This window comes from Lampetra planeri, chromosome 8 (genome assembly GCF_965212315.1).
Source record: "Lampetra planeri chromosome 8, kcLamPlan1.2.h2, whole genome shotgun sequence".
Taxonomy (NCBI): domain Eukaryota; kingdom Metazoa; phylum Chordata; class Hyperoartia; order Petromyzontiformes; family Petromyzontidae; genus Lampetra; species Lampetra planeri.
In genome coordinates, this window is record NC_136114.1 from 447,453 (window position 1) to 469,027 (window position 21,575).

Consider the following 21,575-nt stretch of genomic DNA (forward strand, 5'->3'; position numbering starts at 1 on the left):
TATGCATTGTGAATAATAATGAATGATGCGATCATGCGTGTACAAACAAACAGGACAGTGGCACAGCGTGTTTGAGGTTCGCGTGCAAGTTAAACTTTTTTTTTACCAGGTAAGGCCCACTGAGCTACATAGCTCTTTTTTCAGAAGCGACCTGGCCACAAACAATAGCTCAACGACGTGGCTTATCATGTTGAAATTTGTAGCACCCAAATACTCCAAACGCTTGTTTCTAAATGTGGAGCAAAAAACCGGAGGACCCGGAGAAAAATCCACGCGACCACGGGGAGAACATGCAAATATGCAGGTACCAGGGTTGGGATCGAACCTACGACCTCCTGTATTCCAGGTGAGGTAGTTCAAGTTACCTCCTGTATACCAGGTGAGGTAGTATAAAGTTACCTTCTTGAAGATGAACTAGTTAAAGCTTATTCTCAAGAAGGTAACTTCATACAGTAATGTGTGATATGCCTAAACTGAAGGTTTAAAATGGAAATTGTTACATTGTAGTATAACAATTATTGTAGCTAGTGTGCTTTTTTGATAATTTGTTTAAGTAATAAAATAAAACGTTTCATAGCCAATGATGCCATGTAATGTCTAACAAGACAACAGGGAATATACTGAAATACAGAAGAGCATGACATTTTGTCTCATGTGTAAAACCACTTAAAAATAGGCGTCCAGGTGTAACTATAACTCTAATCACATGTGCGGCGAATATCTCTTCTTATTTTGGTGCAAGCATGCTGGTGTCATCACTGCCAAAAATATAAGATATGTTGCCAAGGCGACATGTTCGCCGGTTATGTAAAGACTAGCCTTTTGCCCGTCCAAGGACGGGTGCATTTCACTAAATCTGAAACTTGCAAGTGAAAAGCAGACCGCGACGTGATATGAATTGCATCAATTTGTGTGCAATTTGTAAGGCTGCGGTGACACATAATTATTTCATTAAAGGTTAAATTATCTTGTTCATCATGACGTCCTTTTTACTTCTATGTCTCAATAGCGTTATGGAGATCATGTGACGTGAGGGTTCTGCCTTTATAGTGAAGGTTGTAAGTTGACGCTGAGGAGGGGGGAGGAGGCACCTCGGCCCCCCATGTGGAGTGACGCCACCCGCTAATTATTATTAATGGGGGGGGGGGGGTGTCCATTTGGAAGACGTCACCTCTTCATGATGATTAATGAGGGGGGATGTTCGATGTGGAGTGACGTCACCTTTTCATGATTATTAGTGAGGGGGGGATCCATGTGGAGGACGTCACCTATTCATGGGTCTTTCGGTAAAGTCACGTAGATAGGGTCAAAGAAAATAAGAAAAATAAGAAAAAACTACGACGTTTCGATCACAACACAAGCAATCGTCACCAAGAGAAAAAAGAGCGGGAAAGCTGCTGAGGCAGGCTGTTTTAAAGGTTTGAAATGGGTGTCGCCCAAGGGTCATAAACGAAGTAGGTGGAGCTAGTGATGTTAAAGTGAGAAATTTGCATTGTAATGTAAGGTCGGAGAGCTACCTCCACGACGACAAGGCACGGAGGTGGCCATTGTATTGTGAGAGATTAGCATGTCAATGTGAGATCACAGAGCCACCGCCACATCGAGGACACGAGCGACGGCGGCTGTGTTAGTGTGTGACATTTAACCTGTTAATGTAAAACCAGAGAGTCGAAAATAACTACTAACATTGGAAGGTAGGATGGAAACATCACAGCCAGTTATTCCTTAAACTGGTTAATAAAGTCCCTCCTATGATTGCTCAGTTTGTACCCATCTTCTCGGTTGAAATTGTGTCTGTGTCTATATATATGTGTAATAAATCTTCTTGAGACGGTTTCCAGAATCAGTCCTTTTTATTTTCAACTTCCACAGTTACACTTCACACACACTCCCTATTGCTGACAGACAACGGAGAGAGGGCAGACTTCCCGCCAGTTCCCCACCGCGCACGTGGCACCCAGAGCCCCCGTACGCACGTGGCTCCTGCTCTTCTCGTTCCCAAGTCTGCTCACGACTGCTCTCTCTTTCTCTCTCTTAATCCCTTCGTCACGTGGTACCCCCCAGCCAATCCTCCATAGACAGCGTTGACCGTTCCCGATGGTTCCCTGTCAATCCCGGGACCACGCCTCTGATCCGGCTCCCCATTAGCTGAGGCCCCAATTGGCCAGGCCAATCACCCCTGCTAACATGCCGTGATCACGCCGAGGCCATGCTCCCAGACTCATCTCTTATTCGCTACAAAGCAGGACTGGCAAGCCAATCCCCACGTGAACCCTCTATGGCTGTTATTACATATGGATGGCTTCATGAACGAATCTTTGTTGATAGCCAGTGGGCTTGCAAAGTACCTTCGTCTTAGAGAAATACATTTCCTGTGAGCCCACCGCATTTAAACAATGATCAGCCACGGCCGAGGTATTGGTCCTATCGTGTTTCAGATCTGCCTTATGTTCAAGAACACGGTCCGAGACATGTTGCTTAGTTTCCCCAATATAACTACTGCGGCAGACAGCTTAGTTTGCAGACGCCGGGGTATTGCATGTCAGGGATCACATCCTTCACAGATGGGATCAGATCACGAATTTTAAGTACTGTTTAAATCAAACCTGGATCTTGTGTTTGCTCATGATTTTGGAAATCTTTTTAATATTTTTAATCACCCCTGCTATGTATGATGGTTTTGATTTAGATTGGGTCCTAAGATGGTTCTTTTCCAACGGTTGGGGTGATAGCTTTATGGATTGTGTGGTCTGAATATCCATTCATCTTGAGAGCTTGGTGTACGTGTGCAGGGGTGTTACGGAGGGGCTGTTATACAATGGGATCACACGGGAAAGAAACACAGTGGGCGTGGCTATGTCGGTGCACGGGAAGGTGCTCCCAGCGACGTCCACATCGGGCAGCCTGGGGGGCTGACTCGGAGCTGGGATCCCCCGGGGCCCCACCCCTCAGCGGGGGTTTTGGTATAAAAGGGGATGAGCCGGAGGGCTCGGGGAGAGATGTTGAAGCTAACCAGTGAAGACAGAAGGTCGTCTAGATAGAGCCCTGGACTCCCCTGGATCGCCGCCCTTATCAGGGCCGAACAGGATCGAGCCAGCGGCGTGGTCCCGAGAGCCAGAGCCGGTGCTCTTGTAAGAGCTGGTCTGGGACTCCGGGTACCGTGAGCCCGACTTACCAGTGTCGGCTAGCTAGCCTCCCCTAGCCGTTAGTGGAGGACCAAGAGGTAGGCTAGGTGTAGCTAGAGGGTGTATTCCCAGTTAGACGGGTGAGGGGGCCGATACCCCCTCCAGTGTTGTATGTCCAGTGTTGTGCTGTACCCGACACGGAATAAATACGTGTGCCTCCAACCCCGGCGTCCAAGTCTCCTGGAACATTATTACATCTGGTGTTAGAAGTGATCTGCTACGAACATGGACACGCGACGGACGGCTCGTGCCAGGGAACCGGGGGCGGAGGACACCGCTGCCGAAGTTGAGCCCGAGATGGCTGAAGGCGACGCCGAGCAGCCGGGGCCGGGTCCATCCACACCGCAACGTCTGGATGGAGGGGAGCCGTCAGCAGATGGACTGCGGCAGGCTCACGCGAGACTGGCGGAGCTACTTTACGCTGCTGCCGCCACGCTTGACCAAATTACGCGGCTGGGGGCTGGTGGACCGCCACGGAGCGACGACAGCCAACGGGCAGCACGGGTTCCCGCCACTTTCACGGAGCCGGATTCTGAATTTCCCGCCATCGCTGCAGCGACTGCAGAGGGCGTGGCCGGGCTGAGCCTCGCGTCCGACGTCGGGCGTACAGTGGCTGCTACGTCATCAGGAGCGGCCAGCGCGTCACCAGTGGTGCGACCGGCGATGCCACTCGTCGTTCACGCCGAAGCCGAGCCAAGTGACGGGAGCAACGGGGGGCGACCTTCGACTGCGGCCGCTGCGTTGCACCAACGTTTACCTCCCCTCAAGGAGTTTGTGGGCGAGGATGGTGACTGGGGCGGCTTTCAGCGGCGCTTCCTCGCACACCAGGAGATGGCGCAGTGGACAGATGCCGAGGCTCTCCAAGCGCTGCCGGCGATGCTAGACAGCGATGCCCTCGCCACTCTCACCTCGGCGCCGAAAGCCAAGCGCGCCACGCTGCAGATGGCGCTTCAGCTGCTGGCTGCAGTCTACGGACCACCTTCTGACTGCAGACAGCTATTCTACGATCGTCAGCGGGGTGCCAAGGAGTCGCCCCTGGCGTATCGCACAGCTCTCCTGGCACTGGCAAGAACGGCTTTCCCGCGAATGGATGACGAAGGAGTGGATGCCATGGTGACGGAGAAGATCCTCTTGCTGGCTGACGAATTGGATATTGTCGTCGTGGCGCAGGACGACGCTGAGATGTCTTCCCTCCGGGCCGCACGACACCTCCACGCCAACTTACTCTCGCAGCGACGAAAGGCCAGCAAGGCGGCGACCGGCCGTGCCGTGGCTGCAGCCACCCTCCCGGCGGAGGAAATTTGCGCCGTCGACCATCAGCTGGAGTGGAGAGCGGGAGTACGGCCGGCTCGGGACAGACCGAGCCGCCTTGACCAGCCAAAGTCATCGGGAGTGCTCCCGCGCTGCTACAATTGCGGCCTCCGGGGTCATGTGGCCTCGGGATGCCGGTCTCCTCGGCAGCGCGGGGCGACGCCTCGACAGGACGCCGCGCCTCTTCCCAAGCTCCAACAACATAACCCGGCGAGTCGCGGCACCCCACATGGTTGGCCTACACACACACCCATCACACACTCACGCACCGCAACGAACGGGGGTCTGAAATTGCACACCGTCGCGCCAACACGTACCACTGTGGGGACTAATTTCCAACCCAGCCAGTGGTCCGTGTTGGCCCATCGCGTTGTGGCCGCGTCGTCGGGGTCGTCAGTCGTTGTGGGGCACATTGATGGGGTTGAGGTGCGCATCCTGGTCGATACGGGAGCATCGGCGACCATTATTTCGGAATTAATTTACAACATTCTTCCTGTTCAGAGCCGTCCTTTGCAGCCCGTTGATGTTCCGTTCTATGCTGCTAACGGGGGCTCACTTGGCATCATTGGACAAATTCGAGCGCAAATTTGTATCGGGGATATCAAATTTTCTGGCCCAATTTTTGTCTCCTCCTCGCTGGCGGTTCCGTGCCTGCTGGGGACGGACTTCCTGGCCAAAATGCCGATTTGTATCTTAGTCGACCAGGGCTGTATTGAGCTCCCGTCGGGCCGACGTATGTCATTTCTGCCGTCTCCCTCTGCGGGTCGGATGGCGTTCGCGACGGTACCGACGCTCGTCGATAGAACGGTACGCGTACCGCCGGGGGCCCAGATGCTGGTGCCTCTTAAACTACGTCGGCCTTTCGCTAAGGGGATTGGGGACCAGGGGGTTCTGCTGGGACCGTCTAGGGTTGGGGTTAGCGGACCTCACTTAATTCCGGCCCAGACCATCGTTAAAGGGGACGGGGACCCTTTCATCGCGGTTCTCAATGTGGGGTCGCGGACGGTGGTGGTTCCACAGGGGACCGTGCTTGCGCATGCAACGCCGGTGCCCTGTAAGGAGCCCGTCGTAAATCACGTAAGCGCTGCCCCTCTGCCGCGACCACATACGGACAGTGATGAGGGGTGGCTCGAGGCGCTTTGTGCGGGATCGACGGACCTGCCAGACTTACAGCGTCAAAAGCTTAAAACACTGCTGCGTGAATTTTCCGACGTTTTCAGTCGGAACAAATACGATCTGGGCTGTACTCATCTGCTGCGTCACCATATTGATATGGGTGACAGCGCGCCAATACGCCAGAATCCTTTTCGGTTAAGTCCCGCCGAAAAGGACCATGTCAAATCGGCCGTTGATGACATGTTAGCCGCCGACATCATTTCTTCTTCTACCAGCCCTTGGGGAGCGCCGATTGTCTTAGTTAAAAAACATGACGGCTCGTTGCGGTTTTGCGTCGATTTTCGTCGCCTCAACAAAATTTCTGTTGCCGACGTATACCCGCTCCCACGGATGGACGAATCGCTTGACGCCTTGGCGGGGGCACGATTCTTCTCCACATTGGATTTGCTTTCGGGATTCTGGCAGCTTCCTCTGGACGATGATTCGAAACCCAAAACTGCATTCCGTACACCGCACGGCCTGTTCCAATTCAGCCGGTTGCCGATGGGACTCCACTCAGCGCCGGCAACTTTCCAGCGATTGATGGAATTGGTCTTGGCTGGGTTACAATGGGACTCGTGCTTGATTTATTTGGATGACGTTATCGTCTTTAGCAAAACATTCGACGAACATCTCCAGAGGTTGCGGGCGGTTTTCCTCAAAATGCGGGCTGCTAATTTGAAATTTAAACCCCAGAAGTGTCATTTGTTACGCGAATCTGTGCGTTATTTGGGACATATTGTCGGACGCTCAGGTATTGCTACCGATCCCGCCAAAACGCAGTGTGTCAGCTCCTGGCCGACTCCCACCTCTGTGGGAGAGGTCAGGAGTTTCGTTGGATTTGCGTCGTATTACCGACGGTTTGTCGCGGATTTTGTAATGATTGCAATGCCCTTACATGCTTTGACATCTAAGGGGGTCCGGTTTCACTGGTGACAGGAGGAGGAGGCTGCTTTCCGATCCCTCCGGGACGCTCTGGTAAAGGCTCCTCCTTTGGTTTACCCTGATTTTTCCAAACCCTTTTTGCTCGACACGGACGCGAGCAACACGGGAATTGGGGGCGTGCTTTCGCAGGTGGTTGACGGCGTGGAACGGGTAGTAGCGTACGGTAGTCGGGTGTTGTCTCCAGCGGAGCAAAGATATTGTGTCACCCGTCGGGAACTGTTGGCAATTGTTAACTTTATCCAACAGTATCGCCGATATCTGTACGGTCGGCATTTCACCGTCCGCACAGATCATGCGGCACTACAGTACGCCCTGCGAGTTCAACAACCATCGGGACAATTGTCTCGATGGTTGGAGATTCTCCAGGACTTCGATTTCGAAACTACGTACCGTAAGGGCGTTCGCCACACCAATGCGGACGCTCTGTCACGGCTGCCAACCACCTCCGGATGCGCATGCCTCCTGGGGTCGGGGCGTTGCAGGCCTCCGAGTGACATGTCCGTTCCGGTCCTGGCGGCCGCCGCTGACGCAATGTGGTTGACGGGTTCGATTGCCCAACAGTGAAAAGATTCCTTGCTGGGGTTGCCTGTTGCTGAATGGGGGCGCCGCCAGATGGAGGACACCTCCCTCCTCGCGTTGCGTCGTCGCGTCGGAAGTGCTGGGCGGGAGAGGGGTGATGTCGACTCATGGGAGATGGTCCAGGGTCTGTTAATGCATTGGGACGGGAGATCCCATCGACACCGGCTGGTGGTCCCTTCTGGTTTGCGGGGGAAGGTGGTGTGGGCCACGCATGAGCGTCTCCTCCACCTGGGGACTCAAAAGACCCTCGCCATGCTCCAGCTGGATTTTTTTTGGCCGGGCATGACAAGGGATGTCGGGGATCTGTTGGGGTCATGTCCTCGGTGTGCGCAACGTAAACCACCAGCACGGGAGTCTAACCCGCCTTTGCAATCCATCAGAGTTTCCAGGGTCAACGAGCTTGTCGCGCTTGATATTCTGGGCCCATTTCCCGCTACCCCCAGGGGCAACAGATACCTGTTGACCGGGGTGGAATATTTTACGCGCTGGCCTATGGCCTAGCCCCTTGCCAACCAGTCGGCAGCAGCCATCGCGGAGGCCTTTGTCCAGGGATACGTCCTGGACAAAGGTGCTCCGGAGCGGCTGCTGACCGACCAGGGCAAAAATTTTTCTGGTAAACTTCTCCAAGAGGTCTGTGAGCTCCTGGGCACGAAAAAAATTCGTACCTCCCCATATCATCCGCAAACTGACGGGATGGTGGAGCGTCTGCATAGAACCATCACGTCAATGCTGTCCCAACAGGTCTCGGACTCACAGACCGATTGGGACCTTCAAATTCAAGGGGTGTTGGCAGCATATAGAATGGCTCCCCATGCGGCGACGGGATTTTCCCCCTTCTTCCTGATGTACGGCCGCGAATCTGACCCACCTGTTCAGACCCAGCTGCAGATCTCCACGCCGCGGGGTAAATCTAAATTGGGCGACCATGTGAAATTCAATATTGATAAATTAACAGAGGCACGGGAGGCTGCTATGCAAAATTCCGACCTCCGCCAGAAGGCTAACGAGAGGCTCAGGTTGGGTCGGGCGCACGTGCTGCAGTGGAAACCAGGTGACAGGGCATGGTTACACTGTCCCCAAGTACCACTTGCAACCTCCTCTAAACTGGTGCGGCCGTGGTGGGGTCCTGTGGAGGTGGTTCAGGTTTTTCGGCCTCAGTGTGTACGTATCAAATGGGGGAAGCGGTGGTGGTTTGTGCACCCCTCCAGATTGAAACCGTTCGTTGCGGTCCGAGTTCCCACTTCACACACGCATGGCCAAACATGTGGGGGGTCCGCCGACTCCCAGGGTCCGCCTCCGCTGCTCTCACCTAACGTGCTGCCGGCTGTCCCGCCCCCAGGTGCACCGGGAGTGACGGGCTCATGCCCGCCAACCCCTCCTGGGGATGCCGAGGGTCACGCGGCAACAGAAAGTGACTCACTCGGACACGGACGGTTGCCACCCAACAGTCCGCCATCCGGGGTTGCCCCGTGTGACGGGCCTGCTGCAAGAACGCGCGCGAAAATGCGCAGACTTTTGTGATGCCCGGAGGATTGTGTATATGTTGTGTTCACTGTGTGTTGTGTCTGTGGTGTGGTTTCCTGCTAATTGTATATATGGTGCTCTTACGGAATTCGTATTTATTCGGGGGGGTGCGTCGGGTTATTTTCTCTTCTTGCTGTTGTTCTTCTTGTTGTTGTTCTTGTTGTTGTTCTTGTTGTCGTTATTGTTGAAAAAAATTGTGAGGCACACGCGGGTTCAAGGGGTAAATACACTTTTATTGTCGTTTTGTTGCAGCCGGGACGGCTGCGAGCTGTACAGGGGGGGGGGGGGGGGGGTGATGTAGGAGTGTTACGGAGGGGCTGTTATACAATGGGATCACACGGGAAAGAAACACAGTGGGCGTGGCTATGTCGGTGCACGGGAAGGTGCTCCCAGCGACGTCCGCATCGGGCAGCCTGGGGGGCTGACTCGGAGCTGGGATCCCCCGGTGCCCCACCCCTCAGCGGGGGTTTTGGTATAAAAGGGGATGAGCCGGAGGGCTCGGGGAGAGATGTTGAAGCTAACCAGTGAAGACAGAAGGTCGTCTAGATAGAGCCCTGGACTCCCCTGGATCGCCGCCCTTATCAGGGCCGAACAGGATCGAGCCAGCGGCGTGGTCCCGAGAGCCAGAGCCGGTGCTCTTGTAAGAGCTGGTCTGGGACTCCGGGTACCGTGAGCCCGACTTACCAGTGTCGGCTAGCTAGCCTCCCCTAGCCGTTAGTGGAGGACCAAGAGGTAGGCTAGGTGTAGCTAGAGGGTGTATTCCCAGTTAGACGGGTGAGGGGGCCGATACCCCCTCCAGTGTTGTATGTCTAGTGTTGTGCTGTACCCGACACGGAATAAAGACGTGTGCCTCCAACCCCGGCGTCCAAGTCTCCTGGAACATTATTACACGTGTTCCAGTTCACTGGCTAGGTGATGACGGTCAGAAATACATCGAACTCCATGGTGTGCAGTTTTTACGACAGAATTCTTCTGGGATGGATGGTGGTGGGAGTCAGGTTTTAGGTAGGCTTTCCTGTAGACAGTGTTCCATTGAGCCATCTGGTCTCTTTCCAATTAAAACATCCAATAATGGTAACTTGCCATCCTTTTACAACTCATACTCTTAGGTTTTTTCGGTAAAGTCACGTAGGGAAGTACATAAATAAATAATAAAATATAAATAATAAAAATAGACGAAATAATAGAAATAAAAAATCACGACGTTTCGGAGGCAACACAAGCTTCCGTCTTCAGGTGGAACCGTCACAGCACGATTGCTGTATCAAGTAAAGAGAAATCCCAAGAGACCCGACCTGGTTGAGGGGGGAGGAGCCAGGGTAGGCCCCTGGAGAGGAGTTTTTTTATGATAAGGTTGGTACGGCTGCGGCTGCTGCTGGGACTGAGCCTTTGTTATGTAGACTGGTTGAGCAGGGAGAAGCAATCTAGAACTTTTACACCTCCATGGTGAATTTGATGGTTGGGTGTATGGAATTTATGTGGTTGAAGAATTGGTCGGCTATGTGGCCAGATGACGAACGTGTCATCTACGTCCCTCTTCCACAAGGACGGACGTAGAGTGGATGCCTGGATGGCATCTGTTTCAAAATTTTCCATGAAAACATTGGCTACAACTGGAGATAAGGGAGAACCCATTGGGGTACCTTCAACTTGTTTGTAAAATGTTCCATTCCAGGTGAAGTAAGTGTTGGTGAGGCAGTGTCTCACCAGGGCCGGTACATCAGCATTCAGTCCTTGTTTGATCAAATCTTCAATGATTGCAATGGTCATCAATTCCATACACCCAGCCATCATATTCACCATGGAGGTGAAAAAGGATGGGAAGTTACCATTCTTGGATGTTTTAATTGAAAAGACACCAGATGGCTCAATGGGACACTGTCTACAGGAAAGCCACCCATATGGATACCTACCTAAAACCTGACTCCCACCACCATCCATCCATCCAAGAAGAATTCCTTCATCAAAACTCTACACCATAGAGCTCGATGTATTTCCGACCGCCATTACCTTGCCAGTGAACTGGAACACGTACACCAAGCTCTCAATATGAATGGATATTCAGACCACACAATCCGTAAAGCTATCACCCCAACCGTTGGGAAATAACCATTTGAAGATCCAATCAAAAATATCATCACCTTGCCATACATGGTCACTAAAAAGATTTCCAAAATCATGAGCAAACACAAGATCCAGGTTCGATTTAACACAGTACATAAAATTCGTGATCTGATCCCACCTGTGAAGGATGTGATCCCTGACATGCAATACCCCGGCGTCTGAAAACTAAGCTGTGGCTGCAGCAGAAGTTACATTGGGGAAACTAAGTGACATGTCCTGGACCGTGTTCGTGAACACAAGGCAGATCTGAAACACGGTAGGACCAATACCTTGGCCGTGGCTGATAATTGTTTTAATTCGGTGGGCTCACACGAAATTTATTTCTCTAAGACGAAGGTACTTTCCAAGCCCACTGGCTATCAACAAAGATTCGTTCATGAAGCCATCCATATATATAGACACGGACACAATTTCAACCGAGAAGATGGATACAAACTGAGCAATCATTAGAAGGACGTTATTAACCAGTTTAAGTCATAACTGGCTGTGATGTTTCCATCCTATCTTCCAATGTTAGTATTGATTTTAGACTCTCTGGTTTTACATTAACAGGTTAAATGTCTCACACTAACACAGCCACCGTCGCTCTTGTCCTCGATGTGGCGGTGGCTCTGCGATCTCACATTGAAATGCTAATCTCTCACAATACAATGGCCACCTCCACACCTTTGTCGTCGTGGAGGTAGGTCTCCGACCTTACATTACAATGCAAATTTCTCACTTTAAAATCACTAGCCCTGCCCACTTCGTTTATGACCCTTGGGCTACACCCATTTCAAACCTTTAAATCAGTCTCAGCAGCTTTCCTGATCTTTTTTCCCTGATGGCGATTGCTTCTGTTGCGATTGAAACGTAGTTTTTTTGTTATTTTTGTTATTTTATTTGAACCTATCTACGTGACTTTACCAAAAGACCCAAGAATATGCATTTCTGCAGTCACGAAAGCTTTAAGTTAGGACGTCACCTCTTCATGATTATTAATGAGGCGGGCTGGCCGACATGGAGTGACATCACGCATGGGACACACGGATATTCTTGGCTCATTATAGTAGAAAATGTGAATCTGTCCCTAAGTGTCAACCTGTGCTCGCGTGTGGGGTACGTACCGATGACAGTGAGCCAGCGTGCAACAGAGCCATAAATCTCATCCAGAATTAGGATAATGACGAGATTGATGAGGAAAGCTGTAGCCATGATGATAGCTGAACGGTTGGATTTTAAGTAAGGGTCGGTACTGTTGGCCAGAAGCACGTTCATGGTAATGCGGTAAAATATCATTCCAACCACGATTGCAAATGAAAGTAAAACCTGCAAAACAAAATGTAAACAGGAATACAACGTACATCAAAGCAAATTATGCATATCTGTGTTGTGTCTTGTAACTAACCACACGGAGACGTCTGCTAGGAGGCAACGCGTTTATTACAACACTCTTCACAACCTTATTTAACACTACTGTAACACGAAGGGGTATGATCCCTTCCACCCTATATCCTAAGGGAGAGACAGCCTCCCTTCTAGCGTGTCCTACGCACTCCGGGCTACCCTACACGCCGGTCCCTCGCCACGGCTCTAAGGGAAGACTGGACTGACCGACCTACTCGGGGTACGGGACTCGCCCCTGGTCCACTGCAACCCCCGGCTCTACCCAGAGCCCCGGGGAGGGTCCAGGGGGGTCAGGCTCACCTCTGGTCTGCTACACCCCGGCTCTAGCGAGAGCCTCGGGGAGGGTTCCAGGGTGTCCTAGCTACCTCGGATCCACAACAACCGACTCTAACATGAGCCTTGGTTGAGGATTCCCGGGTCCTGGTCCAGTCTTCAGGTCTTCGGATGTCTTTAAGCTTGAGTTGGCAAACACTGCCCGGCCCATCCAGAGTGCCGGCCTTTTATCCCCAGATCCCCAGGTCGGGGTCACCCCTCCCCTCATGACCCCCTCTCCAGAACCTTCTAGAAGGTCTTAGAGGATCTTAAATCTTAAGTGGTCTTAGGAAGTGGTGGGGAGCCCCCATCCCCCTCAGTCCCCAGCCCCTGGGGGGTCTGGGGTGTCAACCTCCGGTCATGGGGGGGGGGGGCGGGGGTTTGACCTTCGGTCAACCCATATGCACCTCGCTCTCTCTCAACTGCCCCCTGTCGGCCCGTGAGCACGGTGGCAGGTCAGCTGCCTCCAGCGCCTTATTATGGCGCAACATCTGTAAGAGAGCCCCTGTCGTTTTACTGTACGGAATATGAAATGAACTAAAGGAATAGTTTGGTGATTTTTAAACATCTGAATGGTGAGTGTACTGGCAGTCTATAATGTAGACTGTAGCCTGGTTCTTAACCTCAGTGAGCGTACTGGCAGTCTATAATGTAGTTTACAAATTAAGCTGTATTTGCAGCAGCAGTTACATTGGGGAAACTAAGCGACATGTCTCGGACCATGTCCGTGAGCACAAGGCAGATTTGAAACACGGTTGGACCAATACTTCTGCCGTGTCTAATCATTATTTTAATGCGGCTGGCCCATTGTAGTGACGTGGAGAAGTAACCGCTTCAGACAAAGGCGCTCGATGACCCTTGAAATCGTACTCAAATTTGAGATCAGGCGATAGTTTGCGGCTCACAACAACTTTTTTCAGGAGCGGTGTTCCCTCATCCATTTTTAACCAGTCTGGGAAACAGCCCTCGCTGAACGAAAGATTTGCCAGGTGGACAATCCGCAGCACAAGGACGTCTGAGGCTCTGAGCATGATTTGAGAATCGACGTGTGGATGTAGTCCAGCAGCCATGTCTCATTTGGCAACCGTGCGATGAACATCGACACCTTTACCACCAATGTTGATGCCGGGGTCTCGAGTTTTGCATTGGTTTCAGGTTGATAAAACTCAGATGTCAGATTGGGACAATGCGTTGCCTTCAATTTTGAAACTGCCGTTTTGACCATCACTATTTTATTGGCAAATAACATCGCAAGTACTGTGCACAGACCGGATTGACTAGTTTATGGGAGGTCGGAGTGCAGCAGGCCCTTCACGACGTGCCACAGAGCACGGGGTTGAAAGTCGACTCATTGACATGAAGAACATAGAACGATCTGAGACTCAACCATGAATCAGTTGGCAGATCTGCAGGCCACTCTGTAAGCGAGTTGGACAGTCTCACAACCAGTTTTCTTCCAAAGACACTCCAGCCTCATCCACGTCTACTTCGCTGCGATTGCCTTCGGTGAGAGCCAGTTACTCTGCACGTTCCCTGCTCTCTTTGTGCTTATTTGGATGGGCACGAGTTCATCAAGAACAGCAGTGATGTAATTATTTTATTGAGCTGCAAATGAATTGACCGTCGATCCAAGATTTAAACACCGATCATGACCGGATATTCTGACGGAAAGCATTGTGTTACAGTCATTTCCTGTCTCTGTATGATATCATTGTGACAGGTTGGCGTATAATCGGCAATGCCACTTTGCAAGTCACGAGACTGTGATCTGAAATACTCACATCTTTGAAAACATCGGTCACAGTTATGGCATTGGCGGATGTGAAGATGTGATTCAGTATATTTCCCAAGCGACATGTCATGCCACTGAGGTGCTGGGTTAAACTGTGACTGTCGATAATCTCCGTGAGATCACTCTTGATTTTACCATAAGAACCGGTTGGTCCGGGACAGTTGAGGTCACCACAGATTGTGTAGCGAGAGCCAAGTGACCCACAGTCTAGCTGATTGGAAAGCTCAGAAAATAATTCTGACAGCTGTGAGGACGGCAGTTGATAGATGACAACGATCATAAGCCCCCGCATGCTAGTGGTTATTTTCACAAGGAGCTGCTCCAGTAACGTGATTGTTAATGAGACGCTCAGGACTTCATGGTGAATCGGTGCGATCCCTCCACGGTGTGGGCTGCCGGTGCCAGGCTTCCCATGACGGTGCTGATGTACAATAGCGTATCCGTTAGGTGTAGCCTCATGTTTAATTACGTCCGGTGAGTCATCATATACCCGGGTTTCGGTAATGACCAATATGTCGAGTCCACAATTGTTGATGAGATCGTGCATCAGCGCCGTCTTGTTGACGATGGAACATTCATTGACCAATTCAAAAGTTAAGAGGAGCCGTGGTCCAGGGTTTGGCAATGAAGGCGCTCTTCTACAATCGTGTGGATGTAGGGCGGAACAAGAACTGACTAGATCTGCAGCGCAAACATGGTGCGAGGGATTGCAACAAGTGACGAATACGGGCTGGTCGGGGTCGCTATTTCCACAGCAGATCGTAGCACAGTGGGTACCGGGACTCGAGTCGTTTGAATTGGAAAGTTGGCCAATCAGCAAGCCAAGAGAAGTTCCCGATATGGCCTCAAGTTCTCCAAGGAAGAGGAGCAGTCATTGCTTAACCAGACCGCTCGGCTCTCTCAGCCGGAGACCCACGAGACCAGGACCCTGGCCGCAAGCAGTCGGGCAGCAGCAGATGTCACAGCGTCGCCATCGCAAAGGTGTTGTTGTTGCTATTGTTGTTGTTTCTGTTGTTGCTATTTTTGTTGTTGTTTCTACTGCTGTTGTTTTTTGTTGCTGTTGTTGCTATTGCTGCTGCTTGCTGCTGTTGTTGTTGCTGCTGTTGTTGATGATGTTGTTGTTGCTCTTGTTTGTGCTGCTGTTGATTTGTTGTTGGTGTCGTTGAATGCACATACTATGCATAGAATGTCAGTGCTTATGAGCTTTAATGCACCAACTATAATGTAGAGCGATTCCACCACGGATGATCAAGTGTTATAGTTTGATTACTATAATGCCTATCTTATGATTTGTATAATATTTTATGTAATACATTATATAGTAACTGGATTAGTATATGGACACAAGAGACATTAATGTAAAATTAAAATAGTAAGGCAGTGCACGTGCGTAAAGCATTAATTGGCCGAACATAAACGTATATAACAAGGAAACACGTGTGCATAATAAAAAGTAACGTCACTGACCATGAATAAAATGCAGGAACAGTTGATGAGGAAACTCGGGAGCAGGTCTCTCCAACTGAGCCCGTACTCCTCTGTCTGTCGATCGGCACCACACACAGAATGCTTTAGTGTGATTCACGTGGGAGTGGCGAGGCTTTTGTGAGGAGGCTCATGGGTAAATCTCAGATGTATAAAGTCCTGGCTTGTGCGGTACCTCATTTGAAGGGGATCCTAGCACTGTCCGTATATAAATTGTGCAGTGGGCCCTACTCAGGGCCGTCTATAGGGGGGTGTGGAGCCTGGGGCAAATCACACTGCTTGCCCCCCCCCCCCCCCCGATGCCTTCAAACTAAACCGAAAATATTACATCTGACACCATGACATCGTCGCTGGGGCCCCCCCTAAAGTGTGGGGCCTGGGGCGGTATCCGCGAACCGCCATACCCTAGGGATGGCTCTGACCCTCATGTGATATTGTGCTCAAGAGTTTGATTTGCAAGTAATGTTGCTAAGGAAGTTATGATATTATTTCATTCAGGATTCATTTGGACGAGCACAGGATTTTGTATAATCCGGCTATGTCAAACTGCAGATGTGCACTTTTAAAAACTGTCATTAATACACTGTTTTGCTGTCCTATGTCATAAATATAAAAAGTGTTTTTACAAAAGCATAGACGTGTATCTGCATATAAAGTTTCACAGGGCGCAATTCATAGACAATTTACACCAGCTAATGTGTCTGGTTGTGGCATAATCCTGGCCTGTATTGGCCCAATTCCACCATTTATCATTCATGAGCAGCTACTCTCACTACTGGGGGTTCGCATTCCACTCCACCTCAACCGTTGCTGTGAAGTGGCACTGTAAACTCGGGTGCAGATGAGGGTATGGCCCTGAATAGGGTCACCACTTTTCCACTCTAGACCAAACCCAGACGTATTAGTATTTCTCAGGCTAGGTCTATTATCAAAAGTGTTCAGCATCCTCTAATACAGTTCAACTCAATACCACCAGATCTCATTATAAATCCATCTCTGCAACCCAAACACAAATACCAATTGCCAGACTGCCCAGGTCAAACCCGAGGGTGGCAACCCTAGCCCCAACAGTGGTGGAGGAGAGGAAGCTGCCTAACATTCTCGTGCGGCTGAGTAAGGAAGTCCTGGCAAGGAAGGGCCTATCCCATTCCCAATGGATCTGATCCATACAGCCTATACACATGCATGCCCAAACACATATATACACATATACATAACTGCTCTTGTTCGTTTTGATATGGGGGACCAATACCGTGGATCTAATAATCTGCAAAAAGATCACAAGTAATAGGAGTTGCACTGCAATGGGTCTTTGAAGCACAGTGTGTACACAACATGCTGTTTTTACTAAGATTGTCTTTCTGTATATCCGAGTCTCTCTGTCACAAGGAGAGACAACGATGGGGACATAAATACACACAGAACTAGAGACAAGACACAGAGACACACAAAAAGGGAGACAGACAAAGACATAGAGACACGCAAAGATACACGAACATATCATAACCATATTTGTGGATCATGGGAATAGGGTTGCGGGTAATATGGGTTTTCATGAACCCTACAATGCTCACGGATAATAGGGTAATGGATAAATGGAGATCTCCTTTATATAATACATGCACTCGCACAACACTAATACAAACGCCCACTTAACTGATGCATAGAGTTAGCATTTAGATTATTTAGATTCTTTGGATGCTAAAAATATCCACATGATAACCCACTTTGTTGAACTATCATTTGTGTCCAGGTAGCTTCAAAAAAATAAACTAATAGCTCAGTGATCTTTACCTGGTCAAATAAAAATAGTTTCGTTTTATTTGTATCTTTTGTGATTTGTTTACCTTCCCTACACTTTGAACGTCTGTCGTGTTTTTTTGTTTGTTGTTGTAACATTCTGATCCGCCTCTACTGGACATCTGTGAAAAAGAGCTGCATAGCTAATCGGATTCCTCCAATATAAATATTCTGATTCTTAGTCTCAGACAATACAGTCTCTGCCAGGGCTGGCATCTGTCCTTAACCTGGCATATTAACTCCATATGGCCCATACACCCTCTGACATGCACACATCATTACACACGCAAACATTTCAAGTCAATGATAATGAAATGTGGTTTTATACTGCATCACTTTCATCCCACGTGTCGGATCATACTCCTCACCATCCTGCTGCCCGTCATGATGGTCTCAGCCTTGTTCTTCCAGCGGTTATTGTGCGAGTCTTTTGACGGTTTCTGCAGCTTCTAAAAATATAAATGACTATGCATTACTTTTGGTTTGTGTTGAAATTTCTTAATAGGTGAGATTTATGTAACATTTACTCCAGGAAAATGGGATACAAATATGCATAGATACGTGCTGTGATTTACACGGATAAAAAGAGATGTAAATAGGCTTTGGGCAGGACATGTCGTGCGTAGCCAGCCGCACCTCCGATTCGCACGTTTGGCTATGTACGGCGCGAAAGAAGTTCAACACATATATACATGCATACTGCCCATAGACTAACGCTATCCACAGATTCAACAATTCCTATCGACTCAACACTGCAGCTTCGCTTCGCACGGTTTGCTATGTATGGCGGTGCGAAAGAAGTTCGACATACACGCATCGCGTACGTAATGAAGGAAGATGGCCAATGGACGAGACTGGTGATGGAATGGCAGCCAAAAGAGTGAACACGCATGAGGAGAGGATGACCATTGAGGAACAAGGAGCGATGGGAGCTCGTCTGGAAGAGAAAGGCATAATTGTGGCATCGGCTGGACGATGAAGGCTGATGAGGACATGGCGTGGTCATCACCCAGGAGTGAACTGATGGCAGCTGCTGAGGAGGATGATGATGACGTTTAATCATTCTCATCTCAAAGTATTTCAATTAGATGAGTACAAATAGGCTTTGACCGACCTGTGTTTTTGCAAGCTTGATGTCAACTTTCCTTTTCTTTTCCAGCAGCTTGGCTTCATACTCTGGCCGAAGTTGTTGCTGATAGAAAAATAACGCAAGCAGCCTGTGGTTATAATATAACTTACGGATGATAACACAGTAAATTCTCGGCGAGCCAGACTGGTCCGGCTAGTTAGACTGGGTGCAAAAACGAATTCAAATCAATGTAAATAAGTATAACCCGTAAAAACAAAGTTTTTCACTATAAATCCTTTATATGCGTGGCAGCGAACTTAATATAAAGGATTTAAAATATATTCGCCTGTGGAGGACGCGGGGATCGATCCCGCGACCTTTGGCATGGGAAGCGAGGGCGCTACCAACTGCACTACTCCGCCACGGCCTGTGGAGGGGTTACGCTCTGGGCTCTTATACTGTGACGTTCAGCCAAAGCGATGAATGAGTTCTATTTGAATATATATAAAATATTTTTTTTTTGCCTAAAAAGTGTAAAATTTTGGGAATTTTTTTTCACGAACATTAATTGTCTGGCACAACGAGTCTGTGTGGAAAATGTCAGCTCGATTGGATCACGGGAAGTGGGTTAAAAAACGAGCGAAAGATTTGCACGGTCCTAAGCAAGCAAGCACGCAAGCAAGCACGCAAGCAAGCACGCAAGCAAGCACGCAAGCAAGCACGCAAGCAAGCACGCAAGCAAGCACGCAAGCAAGCACGCAAGCAAGCACGCAAGCAAGCACGCAAGCAAGCACGCAAGCAAGCACGCAAGCAAGCACGCAAGCAAGCACGCAAGCAAGCACGCAAGCAAGCACGCAAGCAAGCACGCAAGCAAGCACGCAAGCAAGCACGCAAGCAAGCACGCAAGCAAGCACGCAAGCAAGCACGCAAGCAAGCACGCAAGCAAGCACGCACGCAAGCAAGCACGCAAGCAAGCACGCAAGCAAGCACGCAAGCAAGCACGCAAGCAAGCACGCAAGCAAGCAAGCACGCAAGCAAGCACGCAAGCAAGCACGCACGCAAGCAAGCACGCACGCAAGCAAGCACGCACGCAAGCAAGCAAGCAAGCACGCACGCAAGCAAGCAAGCAAGCGAACTTAATATAAAGGATTTAAAAATATATTCGCCTGTGGAGGACGCGGGGATCGATCCCGCAACCTTTGGCATGGGAAGCGAGGGCACTACCAACTGCGCTACTCCGCCACGGCCTGTGGATGGGTTACGCTCTGGGCTCTTACACTCTGACGTTCAGCCAAAGCCATGAATGCGTTCTATTTGAATATATGTAAAATAATTTTTTTTTGCCGCAAGCAAGCAAGCAAGCACGCGAACTTAATATAAAGGATTTAAAAAAACCCACCATCAACCCTGTGTAAGAGTGTACGTGTACGTATATGTATTACTGTAAATATATTGGAAACATTATTTTATGATATTGCTATGGAATATTTGCACAAGCATAAAAAACCAAAAAACTCGTGAATGAAAACTTCACATCAGAACATTTTTAAACGTTATTATTACGAGGCTCCATGGTGTAAAATGCACTCTCTTATCCTCTCTATGATGTGCTACGAAGAAGGGCCTTTGCCCAAAGCGTTGCATATTATCTACGTGGGTTCATAAGACATGTTAACGGTTCATTTATACAGGAAATCCGAAGACCTGCATATTCCAATGGAAAGAATGAGCCACTATTGAAATTTACATATTCCCTTAAGAGATAACCACTTACCCAGAAAATGGTACTTATTTTAACAACCCCCAAAAAGAATAATAACCTGATTGCACATAAAATAGCATGTAATCAAGTCTAGGAATTATAACCTATTATTATAAAACAATGCCAACGTTTATCAAATTGATGGTTTATTCTTGTTTTCAATTTAGCATGCTGGTTAGTGCTGGGCGATTCCCACCATTCCTCACCATTCAGTTCTTGGCACGGGATCTAATGCTAATGGAACCGTGGGATTGTTAGAAATGTGGAACATCCAGCGTTATAGGGGGGTCTCCCAAATCCTGCCATAAAAGATGGTGATCGTGTGTTTCAGTGAGGACTCAGTGGTTACATGGCAGAAACACAAATTGTTTCTATTTAATTTTACCAGGTAAGGCCCCACTGAGCTATATAGCTCTTTTTCAGAAGCGACCTGGCTATCAAAAATGATAGCTCAAATAAGTGTGGCTTATCGTGTGGAAATTTATATTAGCCAAATACTGTAAATGCAGGGAAAACCCGGAAAAAAATCTACACAACCACGGGAAGAACACGCAAACTTCAAATATACAGCAGACGTCAGGGTCGGGATCGAACCCACTAACTCCTATATACCAGGCAAGGTAGTTAACATCTCGCCACCAAGTCGATCTCACCTCACTCTCCTCCATGCCATTGAGATCCCACGTGTAATTGAGGCGGGTCTCTATTCGTTTCCAGTGTTCCAAAAAAGTGGTTGCTACAGACCAGACAAAACGTGATGCGTCTCAAGGTACAGCTCACAACATATCACACACTGCACAGACATCCCCCTAAACAATGATGAATAAACATAACATACTTTTAGGGTTAGACAACGTACTTACAAAATAAATGTAAAAATATGACATATGACAGTCTGCTTTTGTCTTTGTTAATCATCAATAGCTCTTTTTCCGTGCTTCTGATTGAAATGTGTACACGAGTCTTACTGTTGCCAACGCACTCAGCCTACGAGTGCAACGCGGTAACTCGATCCTCGACGACAACCAAGTCACATTCTCAATTTGGCGACGTGATGGACGTCGTGGGCGCAAAGACGTGGGGATGTTAAGTGAGTTGTGTTTTCATTGTTGCGTTATCTAACCATGGAGACAAGGGTTGATGTGA

At 49.3% G+C, this 21,575-nt stretch overlaps 1 protein-coding gene across 1 annotated transcript in view; it reads right to left on the reverse strand.

The window, feature by feature from the left end:
- LOC144720184 (anoctamin-1-like) overlaps positions 1 to 21,575 on the reverse strand; it is an 87,163-nt gene that overhangs the window by 37,504 nt on the left and 28,084 nt on the right. The window contains exons 10-14 of the mRNA XM_078596681.1: positions 21,083 to 21,165; positions 18,713 to 18,790; positions 17,967 to 18,047; positions 15,781 to 15,855; positions 11,930 to 12,131 (exon numbers count right to left, since the gene is read on the reverse strand). Of these exons, the coding sequence (XP_078452807.1) occupies positions 11,930 to 12,131; positions 15,781 to 15,855; positions 17,967 to 18,047; positions 18,713 to 18,790; positions 21,083 to 21,165 (519 nt within the window). The remainder of the gene's footprint in view (positions 1 to 11,929; positions 12,132 to 15,780; positions 15,856 to 17,966; positions 18,048 to 18,712; positions 18,791 to 21,082; positions 21,166 to 21,575) is intronic.